At 37.7% G+C, this 25,915-nt stretch overlaps 1 protein-coding gene across 11 annotated transcripts in view; it reads right to left on the bottom strand.

The window, feature by feature from the left end:
- Positions 1-6,135: 6,135 nt before the first annotated feature.
- LOC139150356 (neurexin-3-like) overlaps positions 6,136-25,915 on the bottom strand; it is an 82,680-nt gene continuing 62,900 nt past the window's right edge. For 2 of the 11 annotated variants that reach the window (XM_070722665.1, XM_070722666.1), the window contains 9 exons: positions 21,121-21,447; positions 20,188-20,208; positions 18,149-18,913; positions 17,746-17,865; positions 17,063-17,241; positions 16,196-16,367; positions 15,461-15,726; positions 10,606-10,720; positions 6,136-9,733 (listed from right to left, as the gene is read on the bottom strand). In XM_070722665.1, coding sequence (XP_070578766.1) covers positions 8,838-9,733; positions 10,606-10,720; positions 15,461-15,726; positions 16,196-16,367; positions 17,063-17,241; positions 17,746-17,865; positions 18,149-18,913; positions 20,188-20,208; positions 21,121-21,447 — 2,861 coding nt within the window. In that variant the 3' untranslated portion in view covers positions 6,136-8,837. Of the gene's footprint in view, positions 9,734-10,605; positions 10,721-11,831; positions 11,937-13,543; positions 13,595-14,314; positions 14,414-14,659; positions 14,759-15,460; positions 15,727-16,195; positions 16,368-17,062; positions 17,242-17,745; positions 17,866-18,148; positions 18,914-20,187; positions 20,209-21,120; positions 21,448-25,915 lie in introns of all 11 variants that reach the window. The other 9 variants (XM_070722667.1, XM_070722668.1, XM_070722657.1 and 6 more) reach the window with 8 other exon arrangements.

The raw sequence follows: 25,915 nt of genomic DNA, 5'->3' as shown, positions 1-25,915 counted from the left end.
AAACACACAGAATCCAACTGAGTTTTGGAGTCACATTAATAAATTGGGTCCTAGAACAAAAAATGATATTCCATGGGAGGTTTACGCAGAAAACAATAGCGTCACAACAGATGTTAATTCAGTTTTAAATAAATGGAAATCTGACTTTGAAGATCTCTATAGCCTTTCTGTCATGGGAGACACTGGATTCGATGAGGACTTCTACCAACATATTTTAAGTTGTAAAAATCAGTTGGAATGGCAGTTAGACAGTAATCATGTTAACCCCCTATTGAATTGTGATATTTCACTTCAAGAGGTAACGAATGTAGTAAATAAGTCAAAACTCAATAAAGCAGTTGGCGTTGACAAACTTCCTTATGAGATTTTCAAAAATGCAACTGCAATTAAATTGCTTCACAAGTTATTTCAACTTTATTTTAATTTTGGAAAAATACCTAGTATGTGGAGAAAAGCTATAATCAAACCAATACCCAAAAATGCATTGAATGATCCCCGAGTTCCTTTAAATTATCGAGGAGTAAGCCTTCTGTCAACTGTGAGTAAATTGTATTCTGGGATTATAAATAATAGACTTGTTTGACGCAGAAAATATTTTAGTCGATGAGCAAAATGGTTTTAGGAAAGGTAGGGCCTGTATCGACCACATTTATGTTATGACAAGTATTATCAGAAATAGAAAAGCGTCAGGTTTGCCCACATTTGCAGCTTTTATAGATATGAAAAAAGCGTTTGATTGGGTAAACAGAGATATGTTGTTCTTTAAGTAAATTGAAAATGGTTTTTCAGGCAAATTGTACAAGGCAATTAAGAGTTTCTATGAGAACCCACTTTTTGTGTTAATGTAAATGGTTTGCTTTCCCCTTGGCTCTCAACAGATTCTGGTGTTAGACAGGGAGATGTATTGTCTCCTACACTCTTTTCTATTTATCTGAATGATTTTGTTAAAGAGGTTAACAACCTCCATATTGGAGTTCCAGTTGGTGACCGAGAGGTTGCAATTCTGCTGTACGCAGATGATATAGTCATTCTTGCTGAAAATGAAGAAAATCTCCAAAAGGCTGTTGAGTGTCTAGAAAATTGGTGCAAGAAATGGCGTATGGTAGTAAACGAAAACAAAACACAAGTTGTTCATTTTAGAAATAAAAATGTCAGGCTGTCAAATTTTATTTTTAAATATGAAGGACGGAATTTAGAAACAGTGTCTCAGTATAAATATCTAGGTCTGGTTTTCAATGAGTTTTTAGATTACGAAGTAACGGCAAAAATCTTATGCAATTCAGCAGGAAGGGCTTTTAGGAGCTGTTATTTCTAAAATCCATAGATTTAAGGATTTCCATTACAATACTTTTTCTACCTTGTATAATTCCTGTGTTGTTCCAATTTGGACTACTGTGCGGGGATATGGGATTTGGTCAGTTTAAAAACTGTGACACAATACAAGATCGAGCATTGAGATATTTCATGGGTGTACATAAATATGCACCAAAGTTGGCTTTAAATGGAGATATGGGTTGGGATAACCCAAGTTTTCGTCGAAAGCTTGATATGTTACGTTTCTGGAATAGACTGTTGAAAACACCAGACAACAGAATAACGAAATCAGTTTTTCTGTGGGATTATGCTTCGCAGACAAAAAATTGGTCTAACGATATAAAAAGTGTTCTCTCAGAAATTGGCTTTCAAAATAGATTTGTGAACCGAGAAGTGATAAAATTAGAAGAAGCTCGTGAATTGTTAAGAATTTTTCATGCTAGAAAATGGGAACTAGATGTGCAACAAAAGTCAAAATTAAGGACGTATTGTATTTTTAAAAAGGAATACGGAAAAGAAATGTATTTGACAGGTTGTATGTCTCGTGCGAAGCGGTCTCTCATGGCCCAAGTTAGGACGGGCATACTCCAACTTAAAATAGAAACTGGGAGATTCAGTAATCTTGCAGTTGAACGTTATGCGAATTCTGTCCTCTTCATGTTGAAGATGAATTTCATTTTTTGTTTCAATGTACTCTGTATAAAGATTACCGTAAGTCACTTTTAGACAAGATATTGACTGATATGCCACATTTTAATGACTTAAGCAACGATAACAAGTTATGTATACTTATGACAAAATTCTATAATAATGTAGCAGACTACATTTATAGGACATTTTCGAGAAGGAAAAGCACACTTTACAAATAATGTATCCTTTTTTGTCTTCAATGTGGTATTCAACGTGTCTTATAAGCCCAGCGGGCTGGATGTGGCAATAGAAAACATTTCATTGTAATTTATTTAAATGGTGAATAAGTCCACATAGGACACTTAAATAAATAAAATACAACAACAACAACAACCAGCATGGAGGTACCAGTGACTACATAAATAATAATCCTACTTGAGAGAAAGTCATATCCTTTGTTCCATCAAAGAATACTGACATGGTATTAAAGCTGTCTATCTTTATTTATAAAGCCATGTTAATAAGAGAACATATTTAAAAGTACTGTATTATACATTTTCTCCCATTCATTGAACATGTAGCGAATGTTCAGATTTGTGCGTATTTGGTAATCAGGATTGTATGTCACGTGTCCACTTTTTCTCCCTTTTCCTCATGTTTGCTGTACGTTTTGTAGTTTGATAGGCAGTGGCTTGACTTGATTTAACCTATTCAGATTTAAATGCATATATTTTGGTCACTCTATTAGACCTCAAACTATAACTAAAATATAGCTGTCTGTCATTGGTGGAACTCTGTACAGAGATAACTCATGCGAAAAGCAAAGATGAATGTGAAAACTTTGATAGATATTCATGGCATCTGAGGTTGTTTGCTCAAAATTGAATGTTTCCAATCTCGTGTTTAGTTTGAAGTTGTCTTCTAAATAGGAATGGTGTCCAAACCGCCACAACAGAATGTATATAGAAACTGTTGCAAAGGATCGTGAAGCATAGCAATTACAAATCAAACATTGTGTTTACATGGTGCATCGATATGGTTGTTAAATTCACCAGAAAGAAAACACAGAAACTTTAAAAATCTCAGACAAATGAACAGAAATGTGCAAATCTAAAGTAAATGAGTAGGAAGCAGATTCTTCAAGTTATTAAATTTCATCGGTATAGATGGTAAGTGTAGAAGCCTAAAGAGTGTTTTTACAAATGCCTGGACCGTAAACCATGGAACGAGCCTGATTTCGGGCCAATTCTGCCAATGTAGGTCGAAGTTATAAATGATAAAACATGCATGAAGATAGATTTAACTCTTACAAGACTTAGATTGCACGTATTACAAACCGAACGCAAAAGTGTTAGATCAAAGACAATCTTCCAAAATGTGAACACAATACTCCAAATAAAATATACAGATTCCAATCACGAAGAGAAGCCATACAGAGTGCGTAACACGCGACTGAAATGGCGCGTCCATCAAACCGACAAGATGCTGTACATGCCCATGTGATTGAAATCAGACAGATATATTCCGTTCTTTCTTGATTCGTTATTGTTGCTAGCTGTCTTTTCATGACAAACAACATTGAAAGACGGAGCTATACTCCATATTCAATTTTATCAAGTTGTCCCATGTGGACTGAGCAGACTAAGCATGAAAATGAAAACCAATGATGACTTGCAAGGCAAGAACGATGTAATTACAGTGTCCTGCCTGGTGGGCTTACACAGGTCACCGTTTTAAATAAATACCACCCATTCATTAACCCATTCGTCCTTTTTCTGAATGGATGGCTAAATGGCTAACTGACTAACTGACTGACCGAATGAATGAATACACAAATCACTATAGTTTCCTTTTATGATAAATTTTACGCACGTTTCTTGGTTCTCCTGTCATCTTACCTGCTGCAAAGCTGCAAAGGAAAACGATTTTGCAGAGTCAAATTTGCCTTAAATTCGTTGCCATAGCATCATGACTGGAATGTATCTTATTTCATATCTGCATCCTTCCATCCGATCTATCGGTTCTGTCAGTGAGGTGTAGGTTTTTGAACCCCGTATCTTGTAACTAATTACCGCAAATGATTCTAAATTTGAAGGCCGGGTTTGAAGAGTATCCACCGACATGTGTGTATACTGTATACATCCTGAAAGAGATGGTAGACTTTTACAGAAGACAAACTAAGCCAGTTTCTCCTATTTCGTTGATGCTCGAAAGGGCGTCCGATAAACTGAATCAATTGACAATGATCCAAAACAAAATTGACAGAGGAACACCTTCCGCATTTTGCGTGTCTTTTTATGGAAGTATCGTGGTCAATCGATCTACGTATACAATTGGCGTCAGTCATATCTTTGCCGATTCATGTCACAAATGCGGGTTCGATAAGGAAGTATTACCTCCCCAAAGCTGTTCGGCCTTTCATGTTATGTTGAGGATCATCGCTGTGCAACAGACAACGTACATTGGCAGTCAGATATCTGGTAGAATAATCAACCACTTACCATATGTCGATGACACGGTACTGATTTGTTCATCGGTAAAATCACTAAGAAAATATATATAAACTCTACAGATACAATCAGGATTTTAGACCACACTAGCAAACCGAATGCTTAATACCGCAGTCATGGAAATTTGAAAAATCTCCAAATGTGTATATTAGTACAGTAAACCATTTATAATATAATTGTTACAGCGAAAAGGTAGGTGATATACATGATGTCATCATCTGGAGATGATGACGCAGAGGGAGGTCGATACAACACGATGCGAATTGTCTTTCAACGTACATGTGCCTGAAGTATTAGTTAAAACAAGGTGCCTTTTAACTTCAGTGTTCGTTTTATCATGGAGAGCAAGAATACCCTGATTGGTAATTTTGTAAATTCTTATTGATATTTCTCATCTGTTATCGTTCTCGACTCATTTTAGAAAATATTTTTGTCTTGTAGAAGTTGTAGGGTTTATATAGGGTTTACATATATATATATATATATATATATATATATATATATATATATATACAAGACAAAATATTTTTGTCTTGTAGGGTTTATATATATATATATTATATATGTATATAAATATGATTTTCGATCCAATAATATGTTATGAATCATTAAATTTCATAAAAATTCCAAATTTTCATTAATTTTCAGTTGTCACTGTGGTTCATCAGTTTGAAATGCTTTAGATACCCACCTGCATAAACATGACATGTAAGGTTAATCAGGTGAACCGTTGAGGGCGCACACAAGTCGAAACACACAGGCAAGGACGTAAAGTAACAATCTCGCCAGAATTGGGATATATCTCAGATCAAAAGATTGTTATCAAGAAATATCAATGAATTAAACATGTGAATCGTCAGTTCTCACACTGAAGGCAGACAAATAGGACTCTTGTCAAAATTGCTTCTTTTTGGAAGAACCTGAAATTGTCAACCAATATTAAAGTATATTAATACTCCAATAGTAAAGTATATTAAAATCAATTCTGAGGTCGACAAGTCATGACGACAATAGAACAACAAACCAACTTTCATGGTACTGTGATCTCTCATCTCATCCAGCAACAAAACAAGCAACAGTTACAGTAACTATAATGACCATCGTTATATTTTCACACAGGCTTAAAGACCGATACGAAATCCTTATCTAAACTAAACTCACGTTGTCTGCGGTACTATCACATACATAGTTAAAGTGTCGTCACGTGCATCAATTTACATGTTGTATACTATGCTGTTTGTCCCTAACTGAATATATATGCAGGTAGCTCTTTGCTAAGCGGGCTGGGGACAAGGTATACAACCAATGTGCATATATTCTCCATGCAATAATGTCAATATGTAGACTATGCCTCACAAGTGCACGTTTATCATATTTACTCATCATCAAATCGGTGAGAAGCCCATTTACAGCATGAGGTACCCATCACCAACTATCAAATGGAGCAATGAGGAGTAAAGTGCACTGCTCAAGGACACAACACCATATTTAAGTCATGAACTCATCCTTTGATGGTGAGCTTGCTACTCTGGCCACGTCAGGATCTATTTCATAACTGAGTGGAATTGGTGAATGAAATCAGTTCAACGGCAGTACCTCCACCCAAGAGGGACTATGGTTCAACAAACATTCTATACACACACAACATTCTTTTTAAAGTCAAAACTCCCACTCCGATGAATATCATAGCAAAATGTGAGCTTTATTTATTGCTAGCTTTAAACAAAACAAAATGAAAAAAGTCAAGTATCTTTTTTTTGAAAAGCTAACAGCATTGTAACATGAACAGGAAGAAGAATGGAGACAAATCATATTGTATGAAATGCACAAAATGCTGAGGACCACGGGAAGTAATCATTTTAAAATTTACAATTAGCAAATTGGGAAAAAGTTGTACATTTGAAATTACTACACACATCCAGAATTCTATCGAACAGAACAGACAATAATAGGCACTGAACTGGGTCAAGTACATCATGGAATTCATAAATACTATAGTAGCACCTTTACTGTTTCCCATGATCCTCCATAACAAGATGGCGCCGACAGAGGTTTTGCGATCAAACAAATGAAGCCCAGGCAATACAAAACTGCAGATAATGTGTGGACTTACACAGCTATCAGAGTGCATGATGGAAGCCAAGAATGGAAAAGTGATAGTTCATGATTTTCGCTGAAGAGGGAAATTGCTCTTTTCATTTCAGCAAGCACGCTGCTACAGAAAGCAAAAGATAATTATTCAATGTATGGTTACCGTTGAAAAAATAGCTTCTCTTACATAAAAATGTCCCATAGAATACACAGTATGTGATAATATATTACCAACATCAGTACTTATCCTTGTGTTGACTGATCCTTTCAATAGTTGCCAACACATAAAAATAAAACAGCAACAACAAAACATGTACACGACAAAACAATGACAGTACTTTCTAAAAATGAACCTGTAAATCTGATACTTGCACAGTGTAGAGCTGCATGTACAACTAATTTACACCAAGGAGAATTTTGATACAGCCAGACAATTGAAAGAATCAGCCAAAAACACAGATTCTAATTCTAAATAAATGAATTTTATAATATTCGTTTAAAAAGACCAAAACATAATATAATGGTTTAAGCTAAGCTTTCCTCCTAGGGGGAGATAGTACCTTATGAAAATGGTAGATACATGCACCATTAGCTTGATTTCAAAATTAACATATCAATAATATGATTTGATGATATCATTAAGACTACATCAGTTAATGGGGATAATCTAAATTGTTGACAAAAGTGTTCCATTTCAATTTATTCTTGCCCCAATATTTATTGAAATTGAGAATTCTGTGATGTGTCCCAATAATTTTTTTATTGTGAGAAATTTAACGTGTTTCTTATTCTGTGAGTTTGTAAAAGAAAAGAATTGTTGACATGTGGTTGGCAAGTTATAAGCAAACTTGACAATGGAAGGGTACATCTTTTCAAATTTTACAAATACTATTTTATATCTTTGTTGTTGATGATTACGAAAGAAACTGGCAGTGGCCATTGATAACACTATCCCAATAGCGTGATTGGCTGGAAACTGATATATATCATCCTTTCTAGCCAATCACAGCATAGCATAGGAACTGACGATGCATAGGACAATTGAAATGCACTATGTTCCCATATAAGAGACAGTCCATGATTGGTTGAGCAAGCAAAAGTTCTATTTGAAATGAAATTCAAGTAAATCCTACTGCTGAGATTTTGGGATACATTCATTCATTTTTTTGATTTTAAATACAAAAGTCACAGGAATAAATTTAAATCAACACACACATCCTCTTCTGTCCTTACACAGTTTTATCTCTCAGAGACAAAAAAAGTCATCACTCAATTTTTTTTGAGAATGTATCATTCTTTAAGAAACCTTTCAACATTTGCATACTGATGACAAAAGCAAACAAATATGACATTCAATAACTATATATACGATATCGATACAATAATCATATCAGTTTACTCAAACACAAAAGCTAAATATATATAAAAAAGTATTTTCATTTTCAAATTCATTCATTCATTCAAAAGATGCCATCCTTCCCAATTTTTTTTGTAAAATTGATTAAACTGTTTCATTTCTTCTAAGTAGAAGAGTTACTATTATCTAGCGAACTACTATTATACACTTGATTGAAGACATTCAGACCTACAGGACAGAAAGTATAGTTATGCTAATTGTATGGCCTATATTAACTATGCATGGAATGATCCAATCATCTTTCTCCTTTCAAGCAGGATCTGTCCATGTTACTCAAAAGTACTGGGGTGTCTATTGGTGCAAAATGAGGGGCAGAATTCACAAATGACCAATCAGCCTTTCCCTTTTTTCTGAAGCTTATCAAACATATAGTTTTATTTACCGGTTCACTTTAATTTGGAGGTGCAACTGCGCATAGAATTGAATCAAATATTGGAAATATTGAATCAAACATTGAAAACATCTATCCTTTCCCTGTCCTGCTTGTAACACTTGTGTTCCGGTTTTCAAATAAAACTGTGAAGCCCTTTCCACAGGAAGTAATTGACATTCCAATAGAGGCATTTGTTCATATGTGGTACATCCAACTACCTAAGAAGTCTAACCACTGATGTTCTTGTTCACACTAAATAATTATCAGATAATGCAACTGAGAGTATTATGTACATAATGAATGAGCTGTTATGTCTTCCGTATTTAAATTTTAGTGCACGGTATGTTTGTTCACGTCACTGCTTTGTCAATGTTACTGATGTACGGAAACTTATGAAAGAATTTATTCCAACATTTCAATGTCTGCATATTTGTACACTCATAACATGAACCACACCTCACTTCAATTGTCATTTTCAGAATTCTAATGGGTTTTTGTGTTCTTAGACATACCATTCCCTTGAGTCATGTTTTTTCATTAAGGGTTTGTTCACAGCGTCTTTTCCATTGTACAATGAACCATTTGCATTGGGCATGATCACTGTGCCGGTCGGTGTGCCGTAACTGTAGTTGCGACTTTCATCGATTCTGTAGGAGCCCTCGTTGCGATTCCTGTATTTATAGACTGCGTAAAGAAGAATCAATACAGCAATGCAGACTGCAGCGACAATGCCAACCACCATGGCCGTCTGTCCAAGTCCAGACTTGGCCAAGGGTTTAGCCATTCCCTCACTGTTTGTACTGTGACTGGGTTCTGGACTTGTCACCATACTCTCAGTTCTCTCCCTCATCTTCTCTTTTGTTGGTTCTACAGGCTCTGGCATCGCCACTGTTTTATCGTCCATATCACTTTTGTTTTCTGTGCTCATGGATCCAGGCTTGCCGGTAGATTCTGGCTGGGGCATTGGCATGTCTGTTGTAGATGGATGCTTCATTCTCTTGGTGACATCTCCCACATTGGGTTCTGGAAGAGGCATTTCTGTCACTTTGGTGGTCGGTTTAATAGCAATTGGAGGAGTCATCTCTGCTTTCGTTGTGGTCTCCATCTCCATATCTCCCGATCCAGAACCATCTTCGCAATCCTCATCATCATTGGTGCCGTCACATTTTCCTGAACCTTCTGGCTCCATGGGTTCTTTTTCCATCGGAGTGGTGTGTTTGATCGGTGGCAGAGTGGTGGGTTTCATGGTGCTTCTGACAGTGGTTGTCTGTGGCTTGGTAGTCATGGCTTTGGTGGTTGCTCTGGTAGTTACCATCTCAGTCGTGGTCACTGAAGGTGTCGTTGGTACAGTTGTCGTGACCTTCATGTCCGGTTTGACTGGTGTTGGCTTGATCTCACCTGTAACATTCATGACCATTGATTAGCCAAGTACAAGACAAAGAGATGTCACTTATCATAATTGCAAAAGACAAAGGCAGAACTTTTAATATTTTAAATTTGTTTTATCAGCCTGGGAATATTCTGAAAATAGAGCACTATTGTAATCAATGTACCCGCTCAGCCAATTGACTTGTCATGACGCAGGGAAAACCCGCCTGACACATTGAAATTACAAGTATTTTGACGTGTCACTGACACAGCTGTAAAAAGCCTGCCAATGACTAGAAATTCTCAGCAGATTTCAAATTTACACAGATAACATGTTTCCCTGTAGTTTTTGGGCGAAACAGTATCTGAATATGTCATTTTTATAAGTCTCTGTGGTGATACTATGTGCCGATAGTACACTTATCTTGCCGATCGATTGATGGGGAAGGAGGCAGCCATTGTTGTTTTCATTGTCTTCTCATTGTACTCATACGAGAGTACCAGGAATCGAGAGACACACACTACCATAGAGGGCGCTATACTTACAACTGCTGACTTTTAGGTATAACCATTTTCATGCATGCACATCAAGTCAAGTTTTCTTCAATTTGAATCAAAATAAATTTGTTTCACATCCCCTTAGAGGGCACACTGATTGTAATTCAATTTATTCACTATGTTCACATATACAGAGGGTTAATTATCACAATTACAAAGTACTGTGTAGCCATGGGCTTTATTTCCTGGGGAGACAACTTGCCAAATTTTAGGTACAGGACTTCAAAATCTTTACCCCCTCCACCCCCACTTCCCTGTGTAATGGTTTAACTTTGCAATGAAGGACACAGGACTATATCAAATTTTGGAGGTGAGAGGGGGTAGAAGCAGAGAACTTGACTGACCTCCTCCAGACGATTCACAGTCATCTTCATCGTCACTGGAGCATCCGGATCCGGACTCAGGACTTTCTTCTTCTTCCCCGGAAGTCATATCCTTTGGCTCTGTAGGACCTGCCGACTGTCAACCAAATGAAGAGAGTAATTAGTTGAAAATGATGGGAAGGCATTTCATCATCTCAGTGTCTTTGCCATGGTACACTCATGGCACATTTCATGGGTTTCCTATTCAAATTCTCAGACAGTGTGATCATCAATGAAGGTAATATAACGTGATGTTTGCATTTTGTTTTGTAATAATGTATACTTTGACACAAAACACAGAAGAGATACCAACATCAACACCAAGAAAAGTAAACAGCTAAGCGACTTCAAAATCGGAGCCATATACAGTGCCACTGTTTCAGTCTCACTACCTTTATGAAGGGTCAACATTACAATCAACAGAATGCAGTGGGCTATCCATGTTGCTTGACAAAGGGTTTAGAGTGTCACACGACTGAAAACCAGTCCAGAATCGCACTTTGACGCATGTCAGTTCGCTTCATGTTGAAATGCTGAACAAAATCTGCACACAAAACCAAACTGGTGGGCACAGTTCAAAGTCTGTACCATTCTTATGCTCTAACTGGACGTCTCTACCATTGTTGTTGGCATAAAAGCTGTGCAACCGATGTTGACAAGGTGACATGCTTTGTGTTGAGAATTCCAAAAATATGACAATCAATTGAGATTTGCTGCACAGCTGTGATGTACTTGTTGTACAGCTAGATAAAGAGTCAGTACACTGCATATGACATAGACGACATATCCACATGGAAAAGAGACTTTAAAATCCACTCTGTAAAAGTTTGTCCAGCATGCACCAATGATGGAGAACATCTCCTTTGATGTTAGTCAGTGAGAGAATGTGACTACTCAACATGTCAAGAAATTACGGTACATAGTGTTTGCCCAGCAAAGCATCAAAAGGTCAAGTTAGTATTTTGCTTCTGTGGTGCAAAAACTTCAGCCACAGCAAGAAAGCAGTGCTGGTATCTACTTGTAAGCTACAAGCATGTGCAAAAGAGCTTTCCATACCACATATTTCTCTCTGTATATATTTCTCTCAGTATAACAGAGACAAGATTCTAAAATAAGAGTTGCGGGATCAGTCAATCATGCGGCTAGGTCAGAAGAGCCACACATTCCCATGCTCTCTGAGATCAAGAAGGCATTCAAATATGGCTGACCTGTGGGTCAAAGGTCAGGGGCACCGACACTTTTGTAGAGGCAGTGGTGGTGGCAGTATCAGTGGGGAGGTAGTCATCGGGTGAACTTGTTAAGATGAAGTCTTGCTGAGGTTAGAGACAGTGAATGAAAAATATATATTAGAAGAATTAGCAGTGACTTGGATGGAGAAGAAGAAATGCTGATGGTAAAGATATGAAAGATATTTCTGATCATTGCACAGAGAGTTTTTCATTCAGAGTGTAATTTCTGCGCAGAGTTGTTTTGGTAATGTTGAATTCTTCCGTTCACATGCAAACACAGTATACATACAGCATTCAGAGTTGGCAGTTGACACAGACCAACAAGTCTGTATGGATGCATACTTTGGTAAACTGGCTGGACTTTGCTATCTAGAGTTTGAAGTTTTCTCTGTTTCGTTCCGCTTCAACGTGAAATTTATGGTATACACTATGATCCTTGCACAGTAAAAACAATTAAAAGCTGTGATACATTTTGGTATGATTAGCCTGAAAACATTCTCACAAATTTGTTAATATTGCAGTATGAGAAATGTTGGAGTTATACACACAGTAATACTGTTACCTATTGAAAGACATTTCATTTCATTGGTGAAAGCTGTACAGTGCCACTGAATCTGCAATCCTACAATACATATTTAATGTACAGTTGTGATTTTATTATCTCCTCCTTTCTGGCACAAGTGAGCACAGAAATGTGACAATGCAACAATCAAAGGGTTTCACTTATAAAGCTCTGAGAAATTCAGTTGACAATTCTACTCCTTGATCCACAGTTGTACGTATCATGTGCAACACACACTGATGTTAGGTGAATTTTAATCTAAATATCAGAGTGTTGGTGCTGTGTGGAATGTATGAGAATCCATAAAACCTCTCTAAGTTGCAAGCTTTTGAAAGTCCCTGTAAGTTAGTAAAAGCTTAACATGGATGTTGGAACAAAAACAATATTATTTTGGCTTCAAAGTTTTCCAGTGCCTGTGAGAATTGGCTCTGATATCAAAGACATATTTTGTAGTCACTAATCCCATTTGTGGAGAACTGCATCTTTGATCTCTTTTATGAATGCCTACTGACATGGCCCTCTTGTTCTCCGATATCACTTTTGACAGTTATCCACATAGCATATACGAATAAGTTCAACTGGCTTGCATGAACAGGGTTTCCCAAAACTTTCAGAGAGGAGGTAAATTCTCAAGGACAGACTGCCAAAGGAGGGGAGGGTGTCACAGACAGTGTGTTCTCCATTCATGGATGAGGTAATATTTCAGTTGAAGATTGTCAGCCAAAGTAGTGGACAGTTTGTCCAATGTATGGACATAAAGGTATGTATGCACTGAACTGCAAAATGTCACATCTGAGATATCAAAGTGAACCGAGTTCTTAGTGCCACGTTTGCTGCATAAACATAGATACTATCTTATTTCCACGTAAAGCAGCAAAGTTACAGGGCACAAGTTCCAAAGTTGTGTCAGACACTCTGACTCCTATCTGCCATTGGAGTTTGGAAGATTGATATGCATGAGAACCATGTGGTGGACATAGCTACTGGTACCACCTTTTAAAAGTTGAAAAAAATATTGGAGAAAGATGAACTTGAAATGTGAAATATCATGAATAAAAAAAACAGTCTGAGGAAAGAAATGCATTATAATGAGAAAGATGATGAGAATGAGAAGACAAAGAGAGCTAACCTGTGTGGTCAGTGACCTTTCCAAAGTTGTGATAGCTTGTGTTGTACTTTGCTATGATGAAACATTGAAGTGTATATTTAGACATGAAATATTAATTAAAGAATACAGAGGTATGTCTGAAAAGCATGAACAAGCACGTTAAAATTGGATTGTTTCTTCTTTGCTTGAAAAATTATCCATAAAACGTTCTTCCGACATTTACTAGTTCTACAGGTTATTGGACTGGTTAGTGTTTGTAACTGACATGAAAAAACGTTCTAACCGCTACGGGATTAAATATTGATGTCTATACAAAGTACCGCAATGGTACTATATTCAGTTGATAATATAAGTTATCCTACACAAATTGTTGTGGACAAGCAACATCAATCAGGTTAAGAAACAAACAATTCTCAGACAGAGTACAACTATTCAAAATTCTATGTCTGTGTACAACACATCCCATGCAGCATTAGTACATGGCTGTACAGCTACTGAGCCGGCAAAACAAGCTGCTCTGTTATATAGAGCTGACGGCCCTGTTTTAGACTGCCATGATGACGACAAACTGCAATCGGCCAGAGGTATAACCTTAAGTTTCACAGATGTGAATGGCTATACTTCATAGACTGTGGAGATTCTACCATTCACACTGATCTATTTACATGTATTAGTTCAAATGCATGCTTACTCCTCAGAGACTGAGAGGTAACTTAATATTATTTGTCTTAAGATTCAATGCATAACTATGTGTTAGGAAAGGGGGAGGGGGTCACTCTACAGATTGGGTACCTGAGTTGTCTGAAGTGTTGTTGTTTGCATTGTTGTGGTGGTTTCCACGGTAGTAGTCGGCATAGCAGTGGTTGCCGTGGTACTCACTGTGCTGGTTGGCTAAACAAAAGTGGCATAGAGAGAAAAAAAGAAAGCAAGACATTTGAACGAGACAGCAAGTAAACCACAGCACAGAAAACAACACCCCGAGTCACCAATCATCTTGTGTTTTTGTTTTCACAGAACACCAACAAAAAATTCCATCAAACAAACCAAACAACAGCAAGCAAAGACAAACACCTTCCACTAAAAACTGGAAGAAACAAGGTCACATAACAATTTAGTGGGAAGCATCCTTTAGCTAACCTTAGCTGTTAGTATGACAGTAGTTTCAACTGCTACAGAAGAAGAGACTGAGGTTGAAGATGGAGCATATGTCGCAGAGAGGGAAGATATTAATGGAAGCTGAAAAATAGAAAAATATCGGATTCCTGTGGTAAGTAGCCAGTACATTAGAAGATCTACAGCCAGCATATTAGAAGATATGAGATAAAGGTATGGAGGAAATCTGACATGGGCATGGCATCATGTACCAAACGTCTATTTCACATGTAAAGAGTCACTGAGTGTTGGTCAACATCTTAGCATGACTACATGTTAGAGGTGACACAGTTTGATGTGAGATAGGAACAGATTACAAACTACTGATTGACTCTGCTGAGAAGACAAACTCATGCCTGGAACTTGCATAGGGTATATCAGATTAGTATCAGGAAATTTTAAGTGACCAAAGAGGGTGCCATCGCACTGGAGGAAGGCGCTGATGTAATTTTTACTGTTACCAGAGAAAATAACAGAATAGGGAAATAACATAATTGGTTACAATATAATTCAAGTGTCTATTATTTCTCAGCATTAACCCCTGAAGTTACTAGTTCTGTTTCTGTTGGTGGGCACTTAGATTTTCTCTCACGCTTTTTGTTAAATTGCTCTATCACCAAGATATAATATACTCAGAACCAATGGTTAAAGTGAACAACTTTTACAGGCTGATTGTATTTAACAACAATGAGACTTTGTGACCAAGCTTGTCATGTCAATGTTTCCTCTTTTTCCGATAATTTTCAGGATTGGACGAAGACTCCCATACCAATACATCATGCTCACCTTTTCTGGCATCTTAGGCGGTGCCTCTGTTGGTGCTTTAGTGGTTGGTTCTGGTCCTGGTGGAGGTTGTGTTATTGTCACATCACCCTCAACCGTGACCCTTGGATCGTTCTCCAGTGCCAGGTCAATTGCATTAACTCCATTGTAATGAACGCCTTGCATGGTTCCGATAAACTCTCTCTCCAGAGCACGCTTTGATCTCTTTGAATCGCCCCGTGCTCCAAGTTTGACATAAGTCTGGGAATTGAAGATTTTCAACTGATCTCCTGATTGGGAAGTAGAAAACACAGAATCTGGTTTTGCGAATTAATTTTGCATTGATGGGCAACAACTGGGAAATGTTATTTGTCAGCATCAATGGGTTTCTAACAGCTTTAAGTCTTTCAACTAAGTTCCTTCAAAAAGAGTTTACAAAAGAAATCAGTCAAACCATGGTGGTGACAGGGTTGAAATGCAGAGCATGAAGTTACTAGAAATGTTGATTTCAATTGATTATAACAAGTGACTGACTTGCTGTGATAGATTGTCTTACAATGTTAGTTAATTAGGATGGGGTAAACTTAGTATCTGCTCATTTCAAACTGTGGACAAAAACAAACACAAATATATTAATAAATTGCTTTAAGTAATACAGAAAATAGGAGCTTACTACAAAAACACTTTGAATGCATCAACTCTGGCGGCAGGTCAGCAATGGCAGGATGATGCACTCAAAACAACACAAGCATTCCTCACCTGTCACAATCTTTTGTATGACTGGTTCATCATCCACCTGTAATGTGGCATTAGCACCACTGCGCAGGAACCTAACAACGTGATACTTGTTGTCGTTTACTTTCTTCATCAGCTCACCGATTGGGTGGTCCTCGGTTCCCATGTTGTACACTACAAATAAATTACCATCTGCCTGTATGACATAACAGAACACACACCAATATAAGTTGGCTCATCCATGTCAAAAATCTTTCAAACTTCCGACCCTGTTTGTTGATAGTGTTCTTTCTTTTCATGTAGTAAAATGCTACAGATTGGGTAAACTTCACTCTTTGCTTCCACAACCTTTTATTTCTGAGAGGGGCACTTAATCTTCACAGGGAAGGGACCCATCTCTCATATGTATTTCAATATAATGTTAGAATTTTCTGGTATAGATTCCTCATGACTGGGTCTCACAGTTAGGAATTGCAAGAATACTGTACTTCAAAATATCATAATGTTGATCACTTCAAAATAAATTTACCATTCATCGAGGTGTAAGTTTTTCACCCTTTCAAGTATGTTGGTTTCACCTATTCCAATTTTAGGCTCCTTTTTTTCATTTCGTTAACTTTTACCCCTTTATATACAATATGCAGGTCCAACAATGATGTTAAAGGCATTGCATCATACCAAAACCTGGCAGTGACAGGGTGAGACAGAATAAACTATGGAGATGTGATGTAAATATTTACTTAATGCTTGCAATATTAGAATAAATCACAATACGTCCAGACTATATTAAGTTGCTCACATCCCATATTTTTACAATGCACAGACACAAAAACTAACACAAAGACACACATATACACAGACATATAACACAAGTCTTCATCCTTGACTTACAATTTCCATCTCTATGTAATCCTTGGATTCAATGCTATCAATTCTTGCAATGACTGCATTCCTAGACCTGGTACGGAAACCCACGGCCAGTCTGTCTGAGTGCGTTCCCGGCCTCTCACCCTCTGGGTACATGAATGTTATCATACCGCCACTGCCTTCGAACTTAGCCTGTGTTCCTCCTGTGAATTGAGAGGACAATGATGTTGATGAACTCTACTGTAGCATAAACCAGTTCTACCATCAGAGCTTTGATGTGACTTGTAATTCCATAGGATGGCAGGGATTAAGTTAAATCCTGTGTGTCGCTTCCTGCACTCTGTATTTCATTGAAAGATCCACAGACTTGAAGGGAATAGATTAAATCTGGTACATATATTAAATAATGATATCAAAATATTACCAAAAGCTTGTGTTGATACACCCTTACAAAGCCAAAAATGTTATAATTTATGAAAGTGAAAATATGAAATCTAATAAAGACAGAGAGAATAATAGTATTTGCCTTCAACATAAAGAGAAGTGAAAAAAGCATTGTACCAAAGTGCAGAGTAACAAGGGGCACCTGATTCAATCACTCACTTGAAAATACTTAGACTCTACACCCATGATGCAACAGAGTAGAGCCATGGATACCCAATGCATTGCATCATGGGAGTAAGAATTGCCAAACACAGGTGACTTACTTGTCTCACATCTGACTCCAGTGTAGGTAGTCAGGTCACAGTCACAGCTGAAGTCATTCCAAAGCTGATAGCATTCACCTCGATTCTCACACGATTCAGGTGCACACTCTCTGTTGGGAGCTTTTGGAGGGAAAAAAGTAAAAGCTTTAGGTTTGAATTTCAACACTTTGAGATTTTTTATAAAACATATAAGGAGGATTTATGCAACACATACTAAATGTCACTAATACTTTACAGTTGCACAGAGTCAGATATTTCTTCTGTAGATTTTGTGTAGATTTTCATAAGTTTTGCACAATGACATATTTACACTCTTTTTCTACCTACATTTCAAGGCATATTTATTTTAACAAAAGAACTTGCAGAAAAAGGGCTGACAACAATTAGATAAACCCATGCTTACCTTCACATCCCCTAACAATGTGTTTTTTAGGTGAATTTAGTGCATCTTTGATCAGATTAGGAACAACTCCATTCATGTCAAGGGCAGCAATACAACCCAAGTAGCCATACCGAGATTGAACATATTCAGGTAAACTCTCATACAAGTCTGATTCAATGCCACCAACTCTCATATTTTCTGTGAGATCTATATGCCTGGGTCCACTAGCTGGCTGCGTCTTTGTGGTGGCGTCATCCACTTTTAGCACCTGTCGGTCACGGTTGTCTCTGGTGATGGTCACCTCATGCCACTGGTTGTTGTTCAGTCTGGTGACGGTATTTGCTCGCATGACACTCGTCTTGTCCCCGGTGTTGAAGACATAGTGAATATAGCCATCAACCAGTTCAACGGCCAGGAAGTCATTGCCGTCACCATCATTGAAGAGAATAAGCCCATTAGGCTCCACTGTTCTGAACTGGAAAAACAGATTCAGCACTGGGTAGGTATTGGGAGGGGACAGCACAATGAATGCCTCCCTAGACTTGAAGGTCACAGGGTTACTGATTATTTGATCATCCATGTTGTTAAAGCTAGCTGTGACTTGTATATTTGTAAATGTTCCGGACTTTGCCATCTCAAAGAATTTCTGACCGTTCATTGTAAACTGTTCCATGTGACCAAGGAAATTTGACGGTGGTAGAAGGAGATTCTTCCTGGATTCGTCTGAGAGGGCGCCAACTTCAATTTTTTTAAATTCCAGGACTCTGTTGAATCCATCAGTGACATCTAAAGGAAATTTGCAATGTTATGAATTAGAAGATGTGACATTGAAAGATGGGGAAGCAGAGAGCTGGGAACTTGGAAATTATTTTGAATATTGGAACGTTAACACAACTTGTAATGTTTAAGGGTGGTCCGTTACAAAAGATGCATTATTTCTTGAACGGGGAATTTTATGAAAGTTAGATTTCCCGGGGAAGTTTAAAATTACCTTATCATTTTTTGGCTGTATATGTAACCATGGAAACAAGGGCAACATCCATTATTTAACAGATGGGAATGGATGGGTTCTGTTATTTTCATGCAATTTTAATGAAATATAGTTTTATTTCAGTTCAGAGAAATGTTCATATGTTGGTTCTCAGCTCTCAATACTGTGAGGTATCACCCTGTCCCCTGATGGCAACCAATGTTAGCTTTTATGTCATGTAGCAAAACACATCCAAATAAACTAGGATGGAAGACAAGCTTGCAAGATGGCTGCGACACCAGCTGTTCGATGTTCTTTGAACACATCATAAACTCACTCTAACCCACTGAGATTCTGTGAATTGGAACAACCTGAACGTATCTAATCCATCAGATCATTCCATTTCACAGGGAGAAGATGGGTGTGAGTGTTGATGTTACTGGCATTGGTAGATATGGAACAGCAGAAATTGTTTGTGTTATTAAGGAAAAACAGACATGGTTGATGAGAATGGAAAGTTAAGTGAGTGATAAAAACTGCATGTTAATGTATTTTATGCATATTGATATCTTGCTATTTTCACGGCATTCAAAGTCATACCATGGATGCTATTTGTTAGTTCATGAGCGTGTTTCTGTTCCTACTTCCAAAGCCATGTTCCAATCCACCGCAAAAAGCGCCACTATGTTGTTCCAGAACAAGAAAATACTACTTTGATTTATAATGTGTTTTTTGCTCTATGCAGCTTGGCAAAATTTTAACTTTAACGATTTAACACTACAGCAGTGGCGGTGGTTGGATGGTGCGCATCCGCCGTCTCCAAGCATGTCTACTTCAAAAAAACTTGCATTTCAAAACACACCTGGCAGAGTTGCCTGGCAATATGTGGATAAAACAATATATGAAGAGAGATGCATTTATAGAGAGAAAAAGATTCACAGACGACAGCACAGAAGAGAGTCTGTGGATAGAGTATAAGAGGCGCAGGCAGCTCCATGTGGAGTTGATATTAGCTGCGGTTGATGCTTGCTGGAGATCTGCAAGGCACTAGAAGCAGCCGCACTTTTATACAAAGATGACAACAACCTACCTCCTGTGGGCATACTGGGACCTTTTTTTGGTTTGCAAAGTGAGAATTTTTTTTTGTTGAGAGAAAATTTGAAAAGAAAGACGAGTCGAAACAAAAGAAAATGAAAAGAGAAAAGGTGGGTTGTGATACCATTAACAGAATGAAATAGAACAGAAGAGAAGAAGAAAAACGAACAAACAAACAAACAAACAAACATAAAGAACACAAGTTAGACAAAATCATGCTATTTACTAGAGATAGCATTATACAGTATCTACATAGAAAACAAAATTACTCTTCATAAAGTCTACTTGTGCATGGTCTTCTGTTTCTGAACTATTTCATGTTTAAACTTGCACAGTGACATGGCACTTAGAAGATAATTATAAAAGTGACTAATCTTGCGACCTACAGAGTTGATCATATCGCTTACATTATTCTGAACACATGTTCTTGCTGGCGGAGATGAATGTATCAGAAGTTAAAACTATAGTATCTACAGTTATCTGAAAGATGACAAGCCGCTACTGAAATTTGATATATGTAAGTTGTTTAAGATGTCTACTTGTTTGGCTAGGAGAACTTATGCTATGATTGATATAAAAAATAAACAAAACAGTTAAATCTTACTATTTCTACTGGTATGCACTGTCAGAAGGAACTATGAATCTAACTTTTACGTTATCTTAAGATAAGATGTAAGAACTAGGTTGTAACAAGCCATGAAAAGTTGACATGGAAACAACCACAAAACAACAGAACAGAATCATCATGGACAAAAAATAAAAGGAAGGAAAATAAGTTGGCGCGTCATAACTGTGCAACCAGAAGGAAAGAATATCCCACCGAAGTAAATACTGAAATACAATTCACATAAAAGCTGGGTTACTACAACACTGTAGGGACACTGGGGAGCAGCACAGTTGCAGGGATCTGTCTGCTAAGATGGCTTACCCTCCACAGGTTCCTCATCGTCAACGGACAGCATCACCTTTTGCAGTTCACGCTTTACTTTGACTGTATGCCACTGCATATCATTTAGGCCTTCTCCCGCGAAGAGCTCTGTGGGTCCCGCACCAAGGTTGACGACCAGCTTCACTTTGCCAGAATCCAACTCCATCATGAGAGTGTCAACTCCATTGCTGGACGTGGTGGCCATCAGGAGGCCGTAGGCTCGTTTGGTCTTGAAGCGCAGGTTGATCTGCTCAGTGTCGGTCAGTGATTCATTCTGCATGGTGACCCTCATATACTGGGTGCCATCAAAACTTAAGGTGGCCGCATCTGAAACCAACCAACACGGTGCAAAATTAGAATTCAGGGTGACAGTGGATTAAGTGTGATGTTGTGACCCGTGGACTACCGATGAGTTAGGAGACAGCATCATACTTTTGTCAGAGTTGGGAGGAAAACAGCAAGTAAAATGTTAAACAAATGCAAAGCTTGAGCATAGTAGAATGAGCAACATAATGCAAAGCTTGATCAGCATAACGGCAGTTTTAATCTACATAGAGCTATATAGCTTATAGTGAGGTATAAGCAGGTATACCAGATGATCCAGTGCAAGTAATAACATAACTGATAACAGTGACAACACAGAAGCTATATCCACCCAACTCGGTTTTATACGAACAGCGCCCTCACATGGTAATAACATAAACTTAGCTGTAATACTAATTTCTTGAGTTGGTTCTATTGTTGGAAACTCACCTAACCATTGCTGTCAATGAGGCTTGACTGGTATGTGAAGTATGCGCTACTGTGCAGCAATAACCTGACCACCAATACTTTACAAAGATTACAAACATGTAGGAATATGCCACTTGAAATGTCTAAATCTAGAACTCTCACGCCCTTGCTGAGTTTTTATGAATGCGTCAATATTTCAAACCTTGATAAACCTGCCCATGGTGTAAATACTGTAAACAGGAAACAAGATGCTGAGTGTGGGAGGTAGTAAATCTTCACGGACATAAACCTTCATCAAAGTAATCTTCATCCAGATTGTTTTAAGAACGGTTGGCCAAGTTTGCGAAGGTACGGTGCATGTACAGGGAAGGTTTGGAAAGAGTAAAACACACCCTAAAAATTGTTGCTTGATTTCCATCTATGTGATCAGCTCAACAGATGTTGTTGAGATCAGGGAAAAAACCCACTGTAAACAGCAAACCATTTTAAATATTGACACCCTTGGTGTGAATTCAAAAACTCCTAGTATTTAGCTTTACTAGTACAAGTGAATCAATTACTTTTATTTGATTCTGCGTTTTTTGATTTCCTTAGCATAAGCGTTTCTGAGAAACCAGGACCCCCGGCTACCATCCTGTTGGTTGACATTAAACATGAGCCATTTGGGAAAAGTCAATAGTAATTTGTTCTCAGTATTGACTTTATGTGTAGACAATTAAAAACACCAGGCCCCTCCTGACATTGCAAGTTGTGAAGAAAATCACGAGAGTCCGTTTCCACGATAGTACTTTTGTCGGCATATGCTTTCCGATGTTCAAGCGCAAACTATTAAATGTGGAAATACCCCAGACTCTGTCAACATCAACTCTACATAGCCATCCTGTTGTAATCTGGTGTTTACATGAATAAGGCATCTAAGCTGTCGTCAGAGAATGTTTGAGACATGGACTTCGGCATTTGAACATTTCTCACGCACTGCTGTATATACATGCACTGCTAAGATACTTTTGATGCATATCCAAAAGGTCACAGGGCACAAAAAAGGGCCATTTTTTTCACAAATCTACCTACGTGGCCGTTTATATGATGCATTTTTAATTTGCTTTGGGACTTCACCACACAGGATATAGTTCTGCATATCAAAGGAGAGGCGGAGGTAATTTCAAGTGCCCATGGCAGGCTGACCCAGAACGATGACCCAATTCTCTTTGAAAAGTGTACTTTTAAATGCAGCACACAAACCATCCTTGTGTATAATTGAAAGCAACTTCATCGACAAATATCTCTTCTTTAAAAGCAGCTGGCAACAACAACAGAGTTTACATATGGAGGTGCTGGTACAGGGACACTGCATAGCCTGACATCACATAATTTGATGAGAACACCACATAATTTGATGACATAATAGCACATATTTTGATGACATAAACTACACTTTTGGCAAGGCTGACCAGCTGTGTATGATCTGACTATTGAATAGCTGATACTATAGATACAAGGGCACAGAAAGCCACACTGCAAACACTTCCAAAGCCATCGACAAACATTCACCGCACCAGTTACCCACAAATAACATCTGGCTTTCATCTCATGAAATCCTACATGACCTTGGTGATGAACAGTTCTGTTTGAAGAAGCATTTATTGTGAGGGGATGATCTTCATGAAAACACAACTAATATTTTGATACAAGCCATTTTTAGGACAGAGAGACTGCTGAAGATTTTAAACTGATGACTCCAATGCAAACCACCTTCTACTTGTTTAAATGTAACTAACAAACAAGTTGGGGGTCCCTCATCATTACACTATTTAAAGTTTTGAAGGTTTAATTGTTTGATATTTCTAGATACCGTAATTGATTTTTGATGAACGTAATGCACAATATGAAAGACATTTCCGACAAATTTGTTCTTCTTCTGAAGTTGACAATTGCCTTCACCATCCATGCCCCTTATGGCCTATCTATCTTGGAAGAATGTTTTGTGTCGACACACAAGACCCACTTGATTTCAGTGCTTTCATCTGTACACAAACATCACACCATTTTGCCTCATTACAGGCAGACAGCATGCTATCCAAGCAAATTTAATGTCTCTGAACTATTTATCAAGATGAAACAAAGCATTCACTGCTGAACTGTGTACAGTGGGTATCCACAATACAAGCCATCACTGAACACTGACTTGAGACACTCAGGACTTCAACTTTGCCATTGGAAATCATCTCAGGGTTTTTTTATCCTACTCTTTGTATTGAAATACTAAGTTGAGATTCAGATCAAATAAATGTCATCAGTTTGTGAAGACGCAATACACTTTGCCTAGGACGGCAGTTTCTCCTCTGAGTCAGACAGAAACAATTGTAATCACATCGGGCCAAATAATTGCCACTTCAGATTACATGTTCTGTGCTTAAGTTAAGTTCTTTCATAATTTTTTAACACTGAGATAGACGTAAAATATGACTTAAAAGGACTAATTTTATCTGTATATTTTATGTTACTTTCACTATTATCAAATTTCAAGGTAGCTTATGTTTGGTTGAAATATCATCATCATCATCATCATCATCATCATCATCATCATCATCATCGCCATTGTCGTGCTCATCATTATAACCGACTAATATGAACTGAAAATGTCTGACAAGAAATCAGCACTAACTTTCAGGCTTATCAAAGTGTTAAAAGCTTTTACATCAGAAATACCCTAAATTGGGTGACATTATTTACACCCTGAACAGGAAGGTATTATCTACACAGGCACATAACATATTCCCCTAATCATTACCTACAATCTTTCAAGTTTCCCAGTTCCTATTTTGTGAAAGTTACCTGAAATCTGAAGTTTACACTGATTAAAGCCTTTTCTCATTTGATCTTCCTCTCTAAAATTTCCAAACTGCTCTCTCTTATAGATTTTGTCAATGTGAGAGACTGAGATAGTACACTCATTTGAGAAAACGACGACTCATTGAAAATTCCACTTAATGGTAACAAGTCATCGTTGATGACACAGTCCCCACTTGTTAATGGGTATTTTGATTACAGGTCCTCAAAGAGGATAGAGTCCTCTTCATTAGGTCTGTGATAAAAATACTTTTGAATGAATTCGCTTGATACATGTCTGAGTTATGGTTCAGGACATGAAAAAAATCGTAACAAAATGTTCGCACAGTGGCCATATTGGATCGCATCACAAAACAAATTGATGTGCATAGCTATGACATTGGTCGATGTCCTTGTACCAACTTTGAATAAAATTGGTTGAAACATGCGGATATGCCTGAGAAATGGCTCTGTACATGAAAAAATCGTAATAAAATGGCCGCCTGGCGGCCATATTGGATCGTATCACAAAACAGATTGACGTGCATATGTATGACATAGGTCAATGTCCTTGTACCAACTTTGAATAAAATCGGTTGAGATATGCCTGAGTTATGGCTCTGTACATGAAAAAATCGTAATAAAATGGCCGCCTGGCGGCCATATTGGATCGTATCACAAAACAAATTGTCGTGCACAGCTATGACATTTGTCAATAAGCTTGTACCAACTTTGAATAAAATCGGTTCAAACGTGCCTGAGTTATGGCTCTGTACATGAAAAAATCGTAATAAAATGGCCGCCTGGCGGCCATATTGGATCGTATCATGAAACAAATTGACGTGCATATCTATGACATTGGTCAATGTCCTTGTACCAACTCTGAATAAAATCGGTCGAAACATGCTTGAGTAATGGCTCTGTACATGAAAAAATCGTAATAAAATGGCCGCCTGGCGGCCATATTGGATCGTATCACAAAACAAATTGATGTGCATATCAATGACATTGGTCAATATCCTTGTACCAACTCTGAATAAAATCGGTCGAAACATGCCTGAGTAATGGCTCTGTACGTGAAAAAATCGTAATAAAATGGCCGCCTGGCGGCCATATTGGATCGTATCACAAACAAATTGACGTGCATCTGTATGACATTGGTCAATGTCCTTGTACCAACTTTGAATAAAATCAGTTGGAACATGCCTGAGTTATGGCTCTGTACATGAAAAAA

This window comes from Ptychodera flava, chromosome 14 (genome assembly GCF_041260155.1).
Source record: "Ptychodera flava strain L36383 chromosome 14, AS_Pfla_20210202, whole genome shotgun sequence".
Lineage (NCBI taxonomy): Eukaryota > Metazoa > Hemichordata > Enteropneusta > Ptychoderidae > Ptychodera > Ptychodera flava.
Note: the sequence above shows the minus strand (reverse complement) of the source record. Positions and strands in the feature narration are given on the sequence as shown.